The following is a 20,234-nucleotide window of genomic DNA, read 5'->3' on the forward strand; positions in this document are numbered from 1 at the left end:
CGAAGTTCATATATATCACTACCTTCTTCCACTACCCATTCCATGTTCCCTTTCCCATCAGCAAGCACCTCAGCTGGCCGTGGTTCTTTGCCTGGTGGGGTGACCCAAACCTTCATTCCTGAAGTCTCAGAGCCATTAGTGGTCCTGCCTGGATTGTGTTGTTGCAGTTTTCCATTGATTTTAATCACAGGGCATGGTAGTACTAATAGACGCCCCAGGGGATCTCCTATATTCCAAGAAAACTCTTCTTTATCTCCATTATGTAGTTGCAGTCCTACTTCCTTCTGATACTCAGGGTCAATTACCCCAGACAATAATGTAATCCCCTTCTTGGTGTGTTGATCCAGAGGCATAAGTAGCCCAAAGTGGCCAGGTGGCAATCTTAACTTCCAGTTCAGTGGTATCACTGTTGTTTCTCCTGGAGAAAGCACACCCCGTTTTGGAACTAAAACCTGTAGACCAGCAGAACTCAGGGTAGCAGGGACAGGAAGCAAAAATTTTCCTAGTGGATCACTAGGAGTAATAGTGAGTGGCACCACACCCATTTCCACCCCTTGGTTCCTGGACCCATGGATCCTGACTATGGGAGAAACAGCACCATACAGCGGACGCTGATTCAGAGCATACACAGCTTCCTGGAGAACATTACCCCAGCCTTTCAAGTTTTTGCCACCTAGCTGGCACCGTAATTGAGTTTTCAAAAGGCCATTCCACCGTTCTATCAATCCAGCTGCTTCTGGATGATGGGGAACATGGTAAGACCAGAGAATTCCATGAGCATGTGCCCATTCCCGCACTTCATTTGCTGTGAAGTGTGTTCCTTGATCCGAAGCAATGCTATGTGGAATACCATGACGATGGATAAGGCATTCTGTAAGCCCACGGATAGTAGTTTTGGCAGAAGCATTGCATGCAGGGAAAGCAAACCCATATCCAGAGTATGTGTCTATTCCAGTTAGAACAAATCACTGCCCCTTCCATGAAGGGAGTGGTCCAATGTAATCAACCTGCCACCATGTAGCTGGCTGGTCACCTCGGGGAATGGTGCCATATCGGGGGCTGAGTGTGGGTCTCTGCTGCTGGCAGATTGGGCACTCAGCAGTGGGGGTAGCCAGGTCAGCCTTGGTGAGTGGAAGTCCATGTTGCTGAGCCCATGCATAACCTCCATCCCTACCACCATGACCACTTTGTTCATGAGCCCATTGGGCAATAACAGGAGTTGCTGAGGAAAGAGGCTGACTGGTATCCATAGAACGGGTCATCTTATCCACTTGATTATTAAAATCTTCCTCTGCTGAAGTCACCCTCTGGTGTGCATTCACATGGGACACAAATATCTTCAGGTTTTTAGCCCACTCAGAAAGGTCTATCCACATACTTCTTCCCCAGACCTCTTTGTCACCAATTTTCCAATTATGGTCTTTCCAAGTTCCTGACCATCCAGCCAAACCATTAGCAACAGCCCATGAGTCAGTATACAAATGCAACTCTGGCCAGTTTTCCTTCCAAGCAAAATGAACAACCAGGTGCACTGCTCGAAGTTCTGCCCACTGGGAGGATTTCCCCTCACCACTGTCCTCAAGGACACCCCAGAAAGGGGTTGTAATGCTGCAGCTGTCCACTTTCGGGTGGTACCTGCATATCGTGCTGAACCATCTGTAAACCAGGCCCGAGTTTTCTCTCCCTCAGTCAATTCACTGTAAGGAACACCCCAAGAGGCCATAGCTCTGGTCTGGGAAAGAGAAGGTAATGTGGCAGCAGGAGTGGAAACCATGGGCATTTGTGCCACTTCTTCATGTAACTTACTTGTGCCTTCAGGACCTGCTCTGGCTCTATCTCGTATATACCATTTCCACTTTACAGTAGAGTGCTGCTGTGCATGCCCAACTTTATGGCTTGGTGGGTCAGACAACACCCAACTCATGATAGGCAACTCAGGTCTCATGGTAACTTGGTGGCCCATGGTTAAGCATTCAGTCTCTACTAAGGCCCAATAGCAGGCCAAAAGCTGTTTCTCAAAAGGAGAGTAGTTATCTGCAGCAGATGATAAGGCTTTGCTCCAAAATCCTAAGGGTCTGCGTTGTGATTCTCCTATAGGGGCCTGCCAGAGGCTCCAGACAGCATCTCTATTTGCCACTGACACTTCCAGCACCATTGGATCTGCTGGATCATATGGCCCAAGTGGCAGAGGAGCTTGCACAGCAGCCTGGACCTGTCGCAGAGCCTCCTCTTGTTCAGGTCCCCACTCAAAATTAGCAGCTTTTCTGGTCACTCGATAAATGGGCCGGAGTAGCACACCCAAATGAGGAATATGTTGTCGCCAAAATCAAAAAAGACCCACTAGGCGTTGTGCCTCTTTTTTGGTTGTGGGAGGGGCCAGATGCAGCAATTTATCCTTCACCTTAGAAGGGATATCTCGACATGCCCCACACCACTGGACACCTAGAAATTTTACTGAGGTGGAAGGCCCCTGTATTTTTGTTGGATTTATCTCCCATCCTCTGACACGCAAATGCCTTACCAGTAAATCTAGAGTAGTTGCTACTTCTTGCTCACTAGGTCCAATCAACATGATATCATCAATATAATGGACCAGTGTGATGTCTTGTGGGAGGGAGAAATGATCAAGGTCTCTGCGAACAAGATTATGACATAGGGCTGGAGAGTTAATATACCCCTGAGGTAGGACAGTGAAAGTATATTGCTGTCCTTGCCAGCTGAAAGCAACTGTTTCTGGTGGTCCTTACTAATAGCTATTGAGAAAAAAGCATTTGCCAGATCAATAGCTGCATACCAGGTACCAGGGGATGTACTGATTTGCTCAAGCAATGATACTACATCTGGAACAGCAGCTGCAATTGGAGTTACCACCTGGTTGAGTTTACGATAATCCACTGTCATTCTCCAAGACCCATCTGTTTTCTGCACAGGCCAAATAGGAGAGTTGAATGGGGATGTGGTGGGAATCACCACCCCTGCATCTTTCAAGTCCTTAAGAGTGGCAGTAATCTCTGCAATCCCTCTAGGAATACGGTATTGCTTTTGATTTACTATTTTGCTTGGTAGGGGCAGTTCTAGTGGCTTCCACTTGGCCTTTCCCACCATAATAGCCCTCACTGCATGAGTTAGAGAACCAACGTGGGGATTCTGCCAGTTGCTCAGTATGTCTATGCCAATTATACATTCCGGAACTGGGGAAATAACTACAGGATGGGTCCGGGGGCCCACTGGACCCACTGTGAGACGGACCTGAGCTAAAACTCCATTGATCACCTGGCCTCCATAAGCCCCCACTCTGACTGGTGGTCCAGAGTGACGTTTTGGGTCCCCTGGAATTAATGTCACTTCTGAACCAGTGTCTAATAATCCCCGAAATATCTGATCATTTCCTTTTCCCCAATGCACAGTTACCCTGGTAAAAGGCCGTCGGTCTCCTTGGGGAAGACTTAGAGGAAGGTTAACAGTATAAATTTGTGGCAGTGTAACAGGTTTCTCCCCCATAGGGACCTGGCCTCCCCTTCATTCAAGGGGCTCAGGGTCTGTAAACTGTTTCAAGTCTGGAAATTGGTTAAGGGGCCGTGACTCTGTGTTTTTGTAATTCAGGTTAGACTTCTGTTCCCTTGACCTAGAACTCTTTTGTTTATACAGCTCCAACAAGAATTTAGTAGACTACCCTTCTATTGTATTTCTAGGCACCCCATGATTTACTAGCCAATGCCACAAATCTCTTCGTGTCATATAATTTTGATGCCTCCTTTGAGTTTGTTGTCTATTATAATACCCACGTCTACCCTGTCTTTGGTGATTAAGTGCTGCCACCTGGCTTCTGCCAACTCAGGATCCTGTCATCCCCATTGTGTTTAAGGATTCCAGCTCAGTGACAGCAGTTCCTACAGTAATATCTGACCTACAGAGAAGTGCAACCACAGAGCTCTTGAGGGATGATGGTGCTAGTCTCACAAATTTATTTCTCACTGTTCTGGTAAAAGGTGCATCCTCTGGACATTCCTGGGGTGTAAGAGCAGGCTTGCATGATAAATCCACTCTAACATCCCAATCTCTCTAAGCCTCTGGATCCCCTCATCTACATTATACCAGGGCAGTTCTGGCATTTCAACCTCAGGTAATGTTGGCCACCTTTTGATCCATGTTTCAACCAACCACCCAAACAAGCTGTTAACACCTTTTCTAACTGCTCTAGCTATAACATTGAATGCAGAATCTCTGCTTAGTGGGCCCATATCAATAAATTCAGCCTGATCCAGCCTTATATTCCTCCCACCATTATCCCACACTCTTAAAATCCATTGCCACACATATTCCCCTGATTTCTGTCTATATAAATTGGAAAACTCACACAGCTCTTTGGAGTATAACGTACCTCCTCATGTGTGATACTTTGTACCTCACCTTTAGGGGCCTGTTGGGACTTTAGTCTAGTTATAGGTCTAGAAGAAATGAGGGGTGGTGGGGGTGGGTCATGAAAAGAATTAGAAATATCTTCCAAACCATTTGCTTCAGGGCTTTCATTTGCAGTTCCATCTGGTGAAACAGGATTAATCACTCTAGGGCTAATCCCTTCAGGAGGAGGTTGGGTGGCCAATTCCTCAAGGCAGGCTGGAGGTGGGGTGGCTATGTCCTGAGGGCAGACTATTACAGGGTTATCTAAAGAAGGCTCAGCATGGTCTAGGGTTTCAACCTCACCCCCAACATCATTATCAATCCATATGTCACCATCCCATTTTTCAGGGTCCCACTCCTTTCCAATCAATGCCCTCACTTTAACGGCAGACACCATGCAAGACTGAGATTTCAGTTTACGTTGTAAAGTTGCTACTCTAACAATAAGATTCTGAGTCTGATTTTCAGAGATCTCAAGTCTACGGCTACAGGAAATAAAATTTTCCTTCAGGATACTCATAGAAACCTCTACATCTTTCAGACGGCACTTAAGCTTCTTGTTTGAAGCCTTAAGCCCATCCCTTTCACCCTTTAATGTAGACAGTGTATCTAACAACAACCAACCAACATCTCTATAACTCTTATTTCTACAAAACTCTGTAAAGGTGTCAAAAACATTATCCCCCAGAGTCTGGCTTCGTACAAGCGAAGCATTAGGAGAATCGAATGATGATATTTTGACTATCTCCTTTGCCAACTCAGTCCATGGATTGGGAGTGTCATTCTGATTACGGGAATCAGAGTCCTTAGTGTCTCTGAGCCCAGTCAGAGTAGAAAACCATTCATAAAAACCCATTTTTAAGATTCTGTTCCTTAAGAACCACTCCTGGTACCAAGATGTATTAGTTAGGGTTCTCTAGAGAAACAGAATCAACACGGAACACTTGCAAATATAAAATTTATGAAAGTGTCTCACGTGACCGTAGGAATGCAGAGTCCAAAATCCACAGGGCAGGCTGCGAAGCCGATGACTCCAATGGATGGCCTGGATGAACTCCACGGGAGAGGCTCACCAGCCAAAGCAGGAATGGAACCTGTCTCCTCTGAGTCCTCCTTAAAAGGCTTCCCATGATTGGATTTAGCATCACTAATTGCAGAAGACACTCCCCTTTGACTGATTACAAATGGAATCAGCTGTGGATGTAGCTGACGTGATCATGACCTAATCCTATGAAATGTCCTAATTGCAACAGACAGGCCAGCGCTTGCCCAATCAGATGAACAGGTACCACAACTTGGCCAAGTTGACACCTGTCCCTAACCATGACACTTACCCACACACGTTCCCTCGTCTGAAAACTGGTAGCCTTCCATGCACTCACAGCGGAAGGTTCCTGGGTGGTTATTGCAGATTGTGTGGCTCCCGCACACTGAGGGCTGTTCTGAGCATTCGTCAATATCTGCAACGAATTGAAAAAAAAAAATTGCAGACTGTTACTTTAACCTCTACAACTTCACTGACTATAATAAAACAGAAAACATTTCTGCTCCGAGAATAGATCAATTTTAAAACAAATTTTCTTATATTCCGATATAGCGCTAAATATGATTTTTTTTTTCTGCATATAAATTTAATTAGAAAGAGATTCCCAAGGACTTTTTCTTAAGTAGACATGTGCTTGGGTCCCCCATCCCAACTCCAGACTCAGTTGCTAGGCTGGGTCACTAACATGTCAGAAGGATGGAGAGACAAATATCTGGGCTCCAATAAGGCTATATGCTACTGTTCAAAAATATTACCTTTCACCAATTACAGTTACAAAAAGAAGTTGAACAATGTCAAACCTAATCATGAATTTTTAAACATTATCTAGAGCTTAATGAACTAAAAGGAAAGCTATTATCTCCTAAGACTGTCAATTAACTAGTCGGGTTATGTCCTTTCATATGATGTACCATTGCCATCACCAGGGGTACAGCATGTACAGCAATAAATGAATGCACTGGAGTTGGACCTTCCTAGATTAAAATCCTGCCTCCTTCAATTACCAGCTGTGTGATCGTAGGCAAGTTACTTCATGAAGCCACAGTTTCCCCGCTGGTAAATAAGCATATTATCACTCATGTGAGGGGTTCTGAGGATGACAGAAGATGGGTTTTGACCAAAAGGCCATCTACCATGCCCAAGAAATTCTTCTATTACAATTATTAGAGATTCATCCTCTAACATAATCCATGTTAATGGATTTGGCTGATTCTGGAAACACGGACGTCAAATGGTCACTAGGCGCTGGGGGCCAGTCTGTGGCTAAAACTACAGTGAAAGGGTGGTTGGCTGAGACTAGAAACTGAGCTAACTTGTCACTACCCTGGGGCCACCTGTCCACTGATGGGTTACAATGAACACAGTCACAGAAGGGCTTTCCCATGAAAACCTCACACTGTATGCAGTGCCTTCTGGAATTTCTAGAATTCTGAGGTACATGCGAGGGAAATTTTCTAATGGCTGAGATTACATAGCGCCCAATCCCACCTTTATGTGAGACAAAGCTGCCGATGACCAGTCTGGCTAGTCCCTTTACTGGTGAGACAAATGTCCTATGGGCTCACTGGACTACCTTGCACAAGACAAGCCTTTCTCTGCTGGGCGGTGTTCCAGTAGCCTTGACTCTTGAAGAAGACTGTATAATGGTATGGCTTTTACAATGTGACTGTGTGATTGTGAAAACCTCGTGTCTGATGCTCCTCATATCCAGGGTACGGACAGATGAGTGTAAAATATGGTTGGAGAATGAACAAATAAGAGGGGGAACAAAGGTTAAAACAAATTGGATAGACAGAAATACTAATGGTCAATGAGAGGGAGGGGTATGGGGTATGGTATGGATGAGTTTTTTCTTTTTTTTTAATTTCTTTTTCTAGAGTGATGCAAGTGTTCTGAAAAATGATCATGGTGACAAATGCACAACTATGTGATGATATTGTGAGTCACTGATTGTAAACCATGTATGGAATGTTTGGATGTTAAGATTTAGCAATTAAATCAATTAAAAAAAAAAAAGACAAGCATTTCTGTCATATCAGCCCCGTAATTTGTTCTGTACCAAGGCAAAAACCCAAAACCACATGCTATTTAGCTTTTGGAAAGTATACCGAAATGTGCATTTCTGTGAAATGTTTAAGATGCAAGGTCTCAAAGAAGAAGACTGTGTCGGGCACAGCCCGAGGGTTATGAAACAAAGGCCCTCCAGAAGTGGCTCCTTCCACAGGCTGGAACTGGAGGGAGACATTCAGCAAGTGCAGACTGCAGAACTCCATCTACGAGCGCTGCTCCAATGACATGGAGAAGAAAGACCATTTCGGCTTCCCTATCTCTCATGCCACAAATCTCAGAGGAAAATTCCCAGCCCAGATGTCTTGGACACATTGCACAGACTGCAGGATTCAATAACTTTGACCTAACTGCCAAAGCACAATAGTGTAGAACACCGGTTTTCCATCAAGGAGACAGAGCAAAATCACCAGGCGGACTGTTTCGAGTTCTGTTCCTTTCAGAAAGGATTTAAAGGGAAGCTGTGTTTTGCAAGAAGCTTTTTAGGTGATTTTAGGAGATTGCTTTTTCCCTCCAGCCCTGCCTGCAGAACCACCCAAACAGACTCTCAGGGGCCATGGGATGGAGTACCCTACTGCAACTGCCACCTCTAAGCAGGTCTACACATGAAAACCAGGCTGGAAGACACCTTTTCTTTAGAGACCAGCCCCTAGCAATTACTCCATTAATATTTTGTGGCCCTTGCAGTTCAGAAATTCTTTCTAAGATCTAATTTAAATCCTCCCTTCTGTAAATTAAGGCCAGGAATTTAATCCTTTCTATAGTAAAAATGGTGAATTGTTGATAACTGACTCTCAAAAAATAGCACAATGCCTGTTTGAAGATTATTACTATTATTATTCAATATCTGGTCAGCCTCTCCCCTGGGAAGAGGTTTCCTTGACCCATAAATTGCTCTCTACCCCAATAGGAAAACCACAAATGATTCTTAGAATTACTGTTTCCTTTTTTACTTTCTTCAGAGTGGCTGCTTTTCACATATTCAACCATGATGAATTTCTCCAATTTGTCCCTTCATAAAGGACCAGCTCTTTGAGGAGCAGAGTCTCATTGCTGATTTGTTAAATACCTTACGTGGGTACTCAAAACAATACTCAATTAGATATTAACCAAATTATCTCTATAGTCCCCATTTGGAGAAATATACAGATTCTATTTTGCCAAGTACCAGCGCTCAGGGAGTCAACAGAAAATCTCCAAAATACCTGGGAGGTTCACTTTCTGTTGTTTAACTGAGGCCAGTCTTTTTTGGAGATCATATTTCATTAAACCAGTGCTTCACCTACTAAATTACATAGCTGAATCCTCGTGGAAAGGATGAGCTCTCTCCCTCTTCTGTGGCATTTCCCACATGAAAATAACGCACAAAGTGATCTGCTTAATGCAATTTCTTATTGTCTCGGTGCATTAAATTTTGAGGCACGTTCTGGTGACCCAGAACAATAAATAGCCTGTCTGGGAAAATATCCACATTCCACAGGGCTAATATGCCAGAGCAACGCCTTAGTTTTGCCCATATGCAACCATCTCTGTCTTCCTGCATAAGGCCTTTCGGGGATTTTCTATGATAGCAACAGATTACATACGGTCTGATGGATTGAAGGATTGTGATGCCCTCTTGCTATGACAACCTCAGGTACCAAGAGGAGATATGAGGCAGAAGGTCACAATTCAGCAGCAGCAGGTTGGGATATCTTCCGCTTTCTTAGTATTCAGCTGGATTATGAAGTTGAAATAAGGTGGCATACAGTCCTAGGGTGTGTGCGCCCCACCCCTGCGAGGCTGTCCCCATCTTTGTGGCCCTCAGAGGTTCTGCTCACATCAGGCAATGTCATGTTGCCTCCAACTGGGCTATGCCAATTCAGCCATTCCAAACTGCAGGGCTCTTCTGGGAAACATGAGGAAATGCTGACGACTAGGGGTGAGTAGGAACTGTGTCTCCTTCCCGGTGACAGGTTATAAGGAAAGCAAGTTTCATACCGAATTCATCATATGCACCAAGTCACGAGCAGGCAGCCCAAACAATCAGACAACCTGCTCCTCTTATTTCAGGTGTTCCAGTGGGTACCTTGCGTTAACAGTTCACTCTGAAGCAAATACAGCAATCTTCCAACAGCAGGATCTGCTAACCTTCACATAAAATCAGTGGACCAAATCCTCCATTAACTGGTGGTGGGAGGAGGAGGTTGGTTTCTCCATCTGAGGCACTGTTGGCACTCACCAGATTCTTACACCCATTTCATGCAAGAGCAGAAGGGGCTGTTTATCTTTCTAACCAAGCAATGTATCTGTGCACCATTCATTCCACCTGGGAAACGTATTCCTAATATTCCTTATGTTATGTAGAGAGCCCTCTGATGCAGATTTAGGTAGCACCCCTGGAAGCATTTAATAGCCTTGCAGTAGCTACTTCTGGTGTATATCAGATTGAGTTGGGAAGCAAATATCCGCCCCTTGGGAATGTTTAAAAATTAAGTGACACTTATATAAGCATGTAAAACTCTCAAGCTTTCTACATGAAAGTATTTGAAATTAAATTATAATTAATAAAACAAGCATAACAAGAAGTCAGGGTCATGCAGATGCTCAAGTCAGAGATGTGAGTTCAAATGCGGTTTTGTCATTTGCTCACTTTAATGAGCTTCAATGTCCTCATCTACAAAAAAGAAGAATAAAATAATTTATCTCTTGAGGCTTAGAGAATGAAATGAGGCGGTGCCTATGAAGTACCTCACGCATACGGTGCCTGGACAAATCATAGCTAGAGATCCTTAGCATCCTTTTACACTCTTTTTGTGAATTCTACTCTGCTACAAGTCAGCAGGTTTGCTCAGATGAAAAACAACCGGAAGGAACCCTAATATGCCCACAGAGTGTGTAGCTTAAACAACTTGGGCATATCCATCGGTATTTATCTCGCCCCGCTTCCCAGCTCACAGGCCAATCACCCTGCTGAGCTCCCTGGTTTACTGAGTCCAGACACTCCCCCCAAGCCTCCAAGGTAGAACGGAGCGCTGTACCATAGCACGTCCGACCGTCTCCTCGAAAGCCAATGGAGCACTCGCAGGAGAACTGTGTCCCAGGGCCAGGGCGACACGCGGCGTTGGCATCGCACCCATGGGTGCTGATGTAGCAGGGATTCTGAAGAGCATCGGGGGAGCCCTCTGTGAAGAGACAGAGACATTTAGACAAAGTGAGTGCTCAAGAATTCTTGCAGGCTTCCTCCTTCCACAGAAAGTAAGCCACAATTGTTGACCAAGAAGGTGATCATATAAGACGAAATCAGACTACTCTCTGTACAACCCTAGGGCAGGGGTTAGCTAACTACATCCTGTGGCCCTTGTCTGTTTTTGTAAATAAAGTTTTATTGGAAACCAGCCATATCCATCTGCTTACACATGGCCCATGGCTGCTTTTGTGCCACAGCAGAACTGAGAGGTTGCAAGAGAGACCATATGGCTGGCAAAGACTTACATATTTACTATCTGGACCTTTAAGAAAAAGTTGCTGACCCGTGATACTTAGAGCCACAGCTGCAAAAGGAAGGAGTATGACATCTGCTTCTATCTGCTTTGTGGAGCCCAAGTATGAATAAACTGGATAAGCTGGAGAAGTAACTTGGGTATGGAGTCAACTGAAAAAGAGAAAGATCTTAGTCCCTAGACTCCAAATACACATGATCCTGAGGCTTAAGGATTTGGATGATATGAAGTTTGACACTAAGAAGCTGTGATCCCTCACAAAACCCCAGCTCCTTCCATGCAGCCAGAAGGAACGCAGAGAAGATAGCAAGACCAGTGATGCGTGCTAACTAGGCAGAGCTCATTTTAGCCTTGAGCCTAACTTTTATCAGGGGTATGTAGATTTTGTCAGGTCTTGAGCACATGATTCTTTTCAAAGATGAGTATTAGAGCATTTGCAAAGCACTGCCAAAGCTGGCTCTAGCCATGTCCACCATGTAAGGTAACTCAACAGGTGGGCACTCTTCACTCCTCCTTAAGGAGCATCAGGAATAGATCTTAGTTTAGAAGAATAAACATAGGTTACTAAGAATCACAGATGGCAAGACTAAATTTTAGCATCTCCTTCTCCTTCTATAGACTAAGAGACCCCAAACAACCCACCCAAGAGCAAGGATTTATTTTTAAAGTGTGAGCACACAGAGAGACATATATCGGCCCATGCACAATACCAATCTCAACACCCATTTCACTTACCCCTCACAGGACCTATAGAGTTGCTTAGAGCATATCGCAAGATCCTCTCGTCCTGGTTGTACAGGACAAACACACTGTCTACTGAGAGCTGCTGGGTGCTGGGCAGGGCCGGCCGAGTATCATCGTGGATGCACTCCTGGAATGTGATGGTCTGCCGCCACTGGTAAGTGTAGGTGTGCGTGGGGGCAGCCCCGTCCCGCTCAGGCTCTGTCACTGTGTACTCCCGGGTGGAGGAGGACGTGATCACTGGAGGTGAGGGAGAGAGAGGGACAAGGCAGGAAGTCAGAGGAGAAGCCTTGAAAGACGCAAGAGCTTTAAGACAAGCAGCAGCCTTCTCTGGCCATCATGAAACCAGATGAGAGGCCAGATGGGAACAGGCTAAATAAGAAAATTTATTTCTAGGTTGGGACTCATTTGGTTACCTAGATATCCCTAACTATTATTAGTATTTGCATTATTATTTGCTTTTTCTAATGAAGTGGTTCTCTAAACTTTCTAAAATGATTCTCAGGACTCACTCAGGGACTAATGAGCACAGACTTATAGGGGATTAAGCTGAACTTACACCCTTGCACCACCACATGCATATTGTGTAACCGTAGGCTAGGTCCTCTAGTCTCAGTTTCCTTTACAAAATGGGTTTGGGTGAGAATTTGATGAGATGCAGTACGTAAAATCCCTGAAATTGAGCAGGCTAAATACCATTACAAATTGAAACCACCGTTTATTGAGCATTTACTGCATGACGAGCAGCGGGCTAATTGCTTTATGTTGATTTTCTCATGTAGAATTCAATAAATTGTGATTGCTTCTACAGGACTAGATTAAGCAGTTAAATGATATTAATAAATGAGAAATTAGTGATCAATTTCTGAAAAAATTACTAATGAGCTCTGAGCAAACCTCGAGAAAAGAGAAGACAATCTTCCCCAATTAGAAGAGAGCCTGCTATTCAGTCATGACTTCACTGAAATCTACAACTTCCTACTTTAAAAAAAAAAAGTATGAAAGACTCTTTATATTTTTGTGTTCTGCTGCAGCTTACACCATAATAAGAAGCACAAAAGCCAGAGGATAAATGAAAGATCAGTGTAAGCTGCCTTCCTTCCAGCTCCCACGTGCTGAGAGTCTGGCCATGGACAGCTGTAGGGGATGGTTCTGTTGCTCTCCCCATCTCCAATTCACCCTCCTCACCCACCCTCCACCCCCAGAAAGAGACGCCTCATCAAGCCCCAAAGCCTTGGGTCACTGCTTTGTCTGGAAAGCAGTTTAACAAGAATCTTTAGAATTCGCGTTGCTTGACCCAGAACTGTTATTATTTCTAATCTTTGAGGGTTAGAAAGGAGTTAGCAATATGGCCAAGACGTGTGATGGAGATGGTCATTTCAACTGATGGAGGAAAGGAAAAAGACAGGAAATAACCTGAGCTTTAGAAAACAGGAGAAAGGTTTGAACGACCAGGTATACTATAGAAGAGTACACATTCATTAAGAAGTGTTTTCGAAACCTCTTTAATCAAACTATAAAATATAAAAGAGAAAATTAACAAGGGTTATGACTGCAATTTTGCTTAAATAAAAACTATAGACCTGATTGTACATCATATAATTGTATCAGGGTTACATTTCTGAATCTGCTCATTATAGTGTGACATGTAGAGAATATTCTTGTTCTTAAGAAAAGCACATGACCTATTTAAGGGATGGAGGCTCATGATCTCAACAAACTTACTCTCAAATGGTTTAGAAAAAAATCTCTATATATACATTTATACATACACACACACACATATACATACATATAAAGAGAAGAGTAAAGGAAATGTGGTAAAATGTCAATTAGGGAAGATGGGTAAATGGTATGCAGAAATTCTTTGTTATTTTCAACTTTTTCATAAGTTGAAAATTATTTCAAAATAAAAAGTGAAAAAGCTACATATATATACATTGCGATAAAACTATACTATTTTGAAATAATATATATTTGTGTACATGTATGTATTAGGAAAAAAGTTAGAAGAAATACACTTAAAATTTAATGATTCTCCCCAAGATTACAATAACAACTTACGCTTATTTTCTTCTCTGCACGACATTATCTACAATGAGTGTGTACTGTATTTATAGTTATGAATAAATGGTGCTTTGCAAAGATGTCGGCCCACATCCTGCATATTTCTCACGTCAAACCCAAGGACAATTGAACAAGGCACAGAGCTGCTGCAGCGGGCAGGAAGGTAGGTGCTGGCATCCAGGCTTGCCCTGGAAGGCAGGGAGCAGGGTGCACGGCCAGCTCACCTGAGCGGGAGTAGTGGTAGAGCTCTGTGTAGGGCTCGATGTGGACGGAGGAGCCAAAGGGGATCAGCGGGACACGGCCCTCCAGCTCCGTGTCGATGGTCAGGTGTCCGTGCTCATCGATGCCACTGAACTGCTGCTTAATGACCAGTTTGCCCGGATGCCCCACGAACGTCACCTCAGCCTGGCGGGTGAACTCTCCTCCTGGAAAACAAGATTGGTTTTATGCAAATAGTCAGCCTGTTCCCAGGTCCACTTACTGTCCACAACCCTGGCTCTCTGTGGGGCCCCTCCGCCATGGGCTGACAAAATGGCGGCAAATTCACACTTCTGCTGTAGACGGCTGGTAGGACACAGGGCTGGCGGCGCTGAGGCTCTAAGGTGAACATCCATGTGGCCCAAGAGGAGAGGAGCTGCTACCCAGGCACGAACCAACCTCTAAGGTACATTGGCTCAGGGATTGTGCTGGAAAAAGCCAGGGCCTGGGTTTGACTACCAGCTGTGCTAGCTACTGGCTGGGTAAACTTGAACAACTGACTTAACCCTTTGAGCCTCCCTCCATTGCCTAACTTAGGGATACTATCTATCTTGTGAAAATTAAATGTGATAAAGAATGTTCTAAGTGTTCTGCAAATTGTTAAATGCTATATGAATGTGAGTTATAGTGATAGTTATTATAACATATAAAAATCTTGGCCAGATGTGTGAGTTGTTCAGTGAAAACCATCACCAGTTCCAGAAAACCATGCTAAGCATGAATGCTATATGCTACATGTCTGGGCAGGGTAGCAACACCAGACATGCAAATGCTTCCTCCTTCTTTCTCTTTCTTCCCTTTTCCACATTTGGATACTCCCATTGTAAAAAGGATTGGCAAACTAGAGCTGCCTGTTTTTGTATGGCTGAGTAGTTGTAACAGTGACCATATGGCTTAAAATATTCAAGCAAAGCTTGAAATGTTTACTATCTGGCTTTCTGCAGAAAAAGGTGGACAACTCCGAGGTACTCTGTCTGAGGACCGAAGAAGCCATGCAATGCTTATCGGCAAGTTGTTCACAGCACAGGGCTCCTTTTCCTTCCGACCCTAGGACCCCCAGCCCCCACTGCATGGCCCAGTAATTTTAATGTAGGACATAAATCACCAGTGATGCTGAACCCATTCTTGAATCCGTCCTGCTCCACTGCAAACATCCATCCAATGATGCCCCCCACAGGGGCTAGTGGAAGCAGCGAGTACCCCAGGGTCTCGGGGATGGTGCTGATGGCTGTGTAGGAGCGCCCGTGGTTCATCACCACGTAGGAGTGGAGGTCGGTGTTCTCAAAGACGACAGGGCTCTGGCTGCTGCCCACAAAGATTCTCCCTTTCACTTTGCCGTTAACTCGCTGAGGGGAACCTGAGTGGGAAACAGAGAAAGAAGGTAGGCGCTATTGTCACACCAGCCTTTCAAAAAAGGATAATGTGTCTGCTGTGGCCCATACTTACTCAAGAAGATGGCAGAGAGGCAAAAGAGCACCAGGGTAAGGCTCTGGGATAAGCTAAAGCAGTTTTGTTTCCCAAGAGAAAGCCCGTATGACCGCGTGCCATGACCCTTACAAACTCCAAGGCTCCTTCCTCTCCTCCAGGTGAACTGATGGTGGGCAGGTGATTGGCAGCTCTGATGTGACCTGCCACGTGAGCAAGGACTTCAGGGACAAAGCAACTAATTCCCAGAGAAGAGCAATATCACGGGAGATCTGGAGCTAGGGAGACCATATAGTTTCTCACTGTGGTAGTTAGATTGAGTTGTCAACTTGGCCAGGTGAAGGCACCTAGTTCTGTTGCTGTGGACATGAACCAATGGCATGTGAAACTCATCTGTTGCTGGTTACATCTGCAGTTGGCTGGGAGGCGTGCCTGCTGCAATGAATGACATTTGACTTAATTGGCTGGTGCTGAAGTGAGAGAGTGCAACATAGCACAGCCTAAGCTGCTCAGCATACCTCATCTCAGCACTCACAGCTCAGCCCAGGCCTTTGGACATGCAGAAAGGAATCACCCCGGGGAACATTGTTGGAACCCAGAGGCCTGGAGAGAAGGCCAGCAGAGATTATCCTGAGCCTTCCCACGTAAGAAAGAATCTCAGATGGAAGTTAGCTGCCTTTCCTCTGAAGAACTAATGAAATAAATCCCCTTTTATTAAAAGCCAATCCTTCTCTGGTGTGTTGCATTCTGGCAGCTAGCAAACTAGAACACTCACTTCTGAAAGAAAAAGGGGCAGTACATACCATTTCATTGGGGTGACAGGGCTCAACTGGAATGGTCCTAGGATGCTGGGACACTTGGTTGCCTAATACACCTTAATAAGCATTTATGACTCAAAAGCAGTCTTACCATTCAGGGGTTAGGACTGACAGTCTGAGACTTGGAAATCTATCCAGCTCAAGCCAGCACAGATTTGGGCATGGATGGACACGCCAGACCACACAAAACCCACCGTTAGAACCAGACCAGCTTGGTGGAATGGAGTTGTGTTTATTCTTGATTGTCCCATTTAAATGCTTGGGAAAGATGTCAGTGAGACCTACTTTGGGAAATTTTAAAAAAGTTCTTAATCCCAAGCAGAGTCGAGTGGTTATCCCGGAGGTTATTCTTACGCATTAAATAGATATCACCTGGTTAGTCAAGATGTAGTGGAGAGGCTGGAGGGAACTGCCTGAAAATGTGGAGCTGTGTTCCAGTAGCCACGTTTCTTGAAGACGGTTATATAATGATATAGCTTTCACAACGTGACTGTGTGATTGTGAAAACCTTGTGTCTGATGCTCCTTTTATCTACCTTATCAACAGATGAGTAAGACATATGGAATAAAGATGAATAATAGGGAGAACAAATGTTAAAATAAATTTAGATTGAAATACTGGTAATCGGTGAGGGGGAGGGGTGGGGGGTATGGTACGTATAAATTTTTTTCTGTTTTTATTTCTTTTTCTGAATAGATGCAAATGTTCCAAGAAATGATCATGATGATGAATATGCAACTATGTGATGTTATTGTGAATTGCTGATTATATATGTAGAACGGAATGATCAAGTTACGAATGTTTGCATTTGTTTGGTGTTTTTTGGTATTTAAAAAAAATTTTTTAAATTAATCAAAAAAAAAGCTCTTAATAAGTTGCCAGATATTATATGTAGGTGACACCATTTTTGTTAAAAAATATTACATGAATAACAAGTGTTAACACATACCTGGGGAAAATATCTAGAGAGATTACATATAACTGCCAGGAGGAGTTACTCAGGGCAATTCAGTTCCTTCATTTTCTCTACTGTTTCAATCATGTGTGAAGGTTTATAACTTGTATGTGCTTTTATTATTTAATGAGAAAAAAACTAGATCTAAAGAATTTAAGTTGCTCTTGTATTCAGAAAAGAAAACTGAGTTATATATGACCCAACGATTACAACTCTTAGATAATATGTTTCCAAGAGAAGAGAAAACATATGTACACACAATAACTTGTATGTGAATGCTCTCGACAGCATTATTCCCAACAGCCAAAAAGGGAAACAACCCAACTGGGATTGGATAAAAAAAAAAAGTGGTTTTTATTCAGCTGCACAAAGGAATGAAGTTCTGATACATGGTATAACATGGTTGAACCTTGAAAACATCATGCTAAGTGAAAGCAGCAGCCATGGAAGACTACATACTGCATCATCCCATTTACATGAAATATCTAGACTAAGGCATCCCCATGGAGACAGAAAATAGATTAAGGGTTGCCAGAAGCTGGAAAACTAGAAAATTGAGATTGACTGTTAATGGGTACAGGGTTTCTTTTTGGGGTGATGAAAATGTTATGGAGCTAGATAGAGGTAGTGTTTGCACAACTTTGTAAATATACTAAGCCCCATCAGATTAAACACTTTAAACAGGATATGTGAATTATATTTCAACTAAAAAAATAAACTGAAGAATGAGAGCTGAAACAAAGGTCACCTTGGACTATTCAGGTTTGACATACAGTTAAATTATGTCAGTTACTGGTTGTACATACCTCATTTCTCTTTCTAGATTAGAAATTACTAGGGACAAGTCTTTCATGCTCCAAACCCTGACAGAGCCTCGGCAGAGTTCTCTGCACATTGCAAGTTCTCAGCAACACTTGGTGAATAAACTTAAGACAGACAGATCTGCAGGGGGGCATTGTCACCCACATTGTGATGACATTTTGCTCTGTCTTATATGCCTAAGCAGGTAACCAGAATCACGGACAGCCTACAGCTATTAACACACCAAGTAAGTCTGCACACAAATTGTGTCTTTGCACTGGGGAATACTATGAAGTGAGCAGACTAATAGCGAAAGAATGTATCCTAAGAACAATTGCAGAAACATGCAGGAAGCCAAGTGAAGGAAACCAAACAAATATTTTTCCACTGAACTTTGAGCTAGGAAAAAATTTTTAAAGTAGCAAGAATCCAACAAATATTTAGACCACAAAGCTCTTTTGGGGTGTGTATATAATGTCAAAATATGTAGCAGAGCAGTTTGTCCTATCTGAGCTCACTGTGAAACAAACTGCTCAGCATTTTGACCTCTGCTATTTGGCATGGCAAGAGCAAATGAGGTTGCTCTTTAAGAATACACTTTCATTGTGGATTTTGGAAGTTTCTCCCAGGTTAGCAGAAATATAAAAGCCAAGCATGAAACAAGGACTCAAAGGCACACTATTCCCGAGGTGGTAGAATTTGGAAGAAAATACATTCAAAGACCTTAAAAACATCCTTAATAGATAATATGAAAATTATCCTATTTTCATCTTTGTTGGAGGTGGTATTTAAATACTCACCTAATCTAATTGTGACCCAGAAGAAACCTACTTTTTTAGCAAATTAAAATTATAACTGATTTAATGATAGCTATGGCATATGAAAAATAGAAAATATTCTTTCAGGTGGATTTTATTTAGTCAAATTTTGCAAAGTAATTGAGGTTTTTCCATTAAGCACAAAAAGAAAATTACCTGTGACACAGTGAGACAGCTTTTTGGCATCTGAAGGGATAAATGTTCAGTATGGTGTTTTTGTTTGTTTGCTTGCATACACTCTGGCATATGGCCCCTGGTTCTCCTAGTCTCTAAAACCTTGAGCAAACCTGTGTTGGAACCCCTAGATTGGCACAGAGAGGGGTTGTGCAAATGTTGATCCATCTGGGGGCAGAGTTCAGAACTGCTGTAAACCCAGAGCTGAATCCACTTTGGAGTTCACCACAGATTTGATCTAGGGCTCCAGAATTACCCGTGGCACCCCTTAAATACCGCGTACCATGCTACGATTTCAGGGACATGAGGAAAGTGAAACAGAAGGGAAGGATGACAGAACCAAACTTTTCCACTACAAACTTTGCTCTAAGCCAGCCCTCTGTGGCCATGCTGGGGTTTAGCAACTGTTAGAATCTTTAGGTCCATGATCACTGCTAAATAAAATTGGGGAGAGTCTGAAGACCAAGTTATGGAAGAGGTTTGAAAGAAACCCAGGAAAATGAGGGGTATTAACAATTCCTCCCCCAGGCTGCATAATTTCCACACTCGGACCTTCTTCCCACGTTAGGGCTTCAAATAGCGACACCTCAGAGATGGAGAAATAGCACAGGAAGGAAAGAGACCTCGCCATGCAAGAAAAAAATGGACATCCCATGAAGAAGAATGAGGAGTGAGAGACTGTGTATCATTGCCATACCAAAAACACTACACACTTCCAGAGGTTTGGGTAAAGGCAATGTATAGAAATAAATACCGAAACAGAAACCCCACCCTCCTACCATCTCCCCCAACAAATTCAACCTGGAAAAGCAAATTACCTTCTGCAACACATTGCCTGCCGTTTCCTGTATAACCAGCAACACAGCTGCAACAGAAGCCAGTGGCGAAGTCTTTGCACTCGGCATGCACAGAGCACTGGTGTCTATTGTTGGCACATGTCTGGCGGGCATCAGTGTTGTAGCTGAAAACTGTTCCGAGGAAACAATAGCACACCTGTAAGCACTTCACATAATCACAGATCAGATGCTTTATCACACAGATGTGTCTTCAAGCCCTGGAGGATTTCCCATCTGTTGCAGGCAATTCAAGGGATGAGGGCCTCACCACAGAAGGTTAGAAATCACTACATGTGACCACTTAACTAGGAATGCTCAACTCACCAAGGCAGATCCAAAAGGAGTT

General features: G+C 43.6%; 1 protein-coding gene across 1 annotated transcript in view; it reads right to left on the reverse strand.

Moving 5' to 3' along the window:
• NID1 (nidogen 1) overlaps positions 1–20,234 on the reverse strand; it is an 82,841-nt gene that overhangs the window by 34,893 nt on the left and 27,714 nt on the right. Inside the window, exons 5-10 of the mRNA XM_077168418.1 lie at positions 19,871–20,020; positions 15,167–15,418; positions 14,028–14,228; positions 11,731–11,976; positions 10,534–10,677; positions 5,736–5,861 (exon numbers count right to left, since the gene is read on the reverse strand). Of these exons, the coding sequence (XP_077024533.1) occupies positions 5,736–5,861; positions 10,534–10,677; positions 11,731–11,976; positions 14,028–14,228; positions 15,167–15,418; positions 19,871–20,020 (1,119 nt within the window). The remainder of the gene's footprint in view (positions 1–5,735; positions 5,862–10,533; positions 10,678–11,730; positions 11,977–14,027; positions 14,229–15,166; positions 15,419–19,870; positions 20,021–20,234) is intronic.

The sequence above is a fragment of the Tamandua tetradactyla genome, chromosome 7 (genome assembly GCF_023851605.1).
Source record: "Tamandua tetradactyla isolate mTamTet1 chromosome 7, mTamTet1.pri, whole genome shotgun sequence".
NCBI classification, from domain to species: Eukaryota; Metazoa; Chordata; class Mammalia; order Pilosa; family Myrmecophagidae; genus Tamandua; species Tamandua tetradactyla.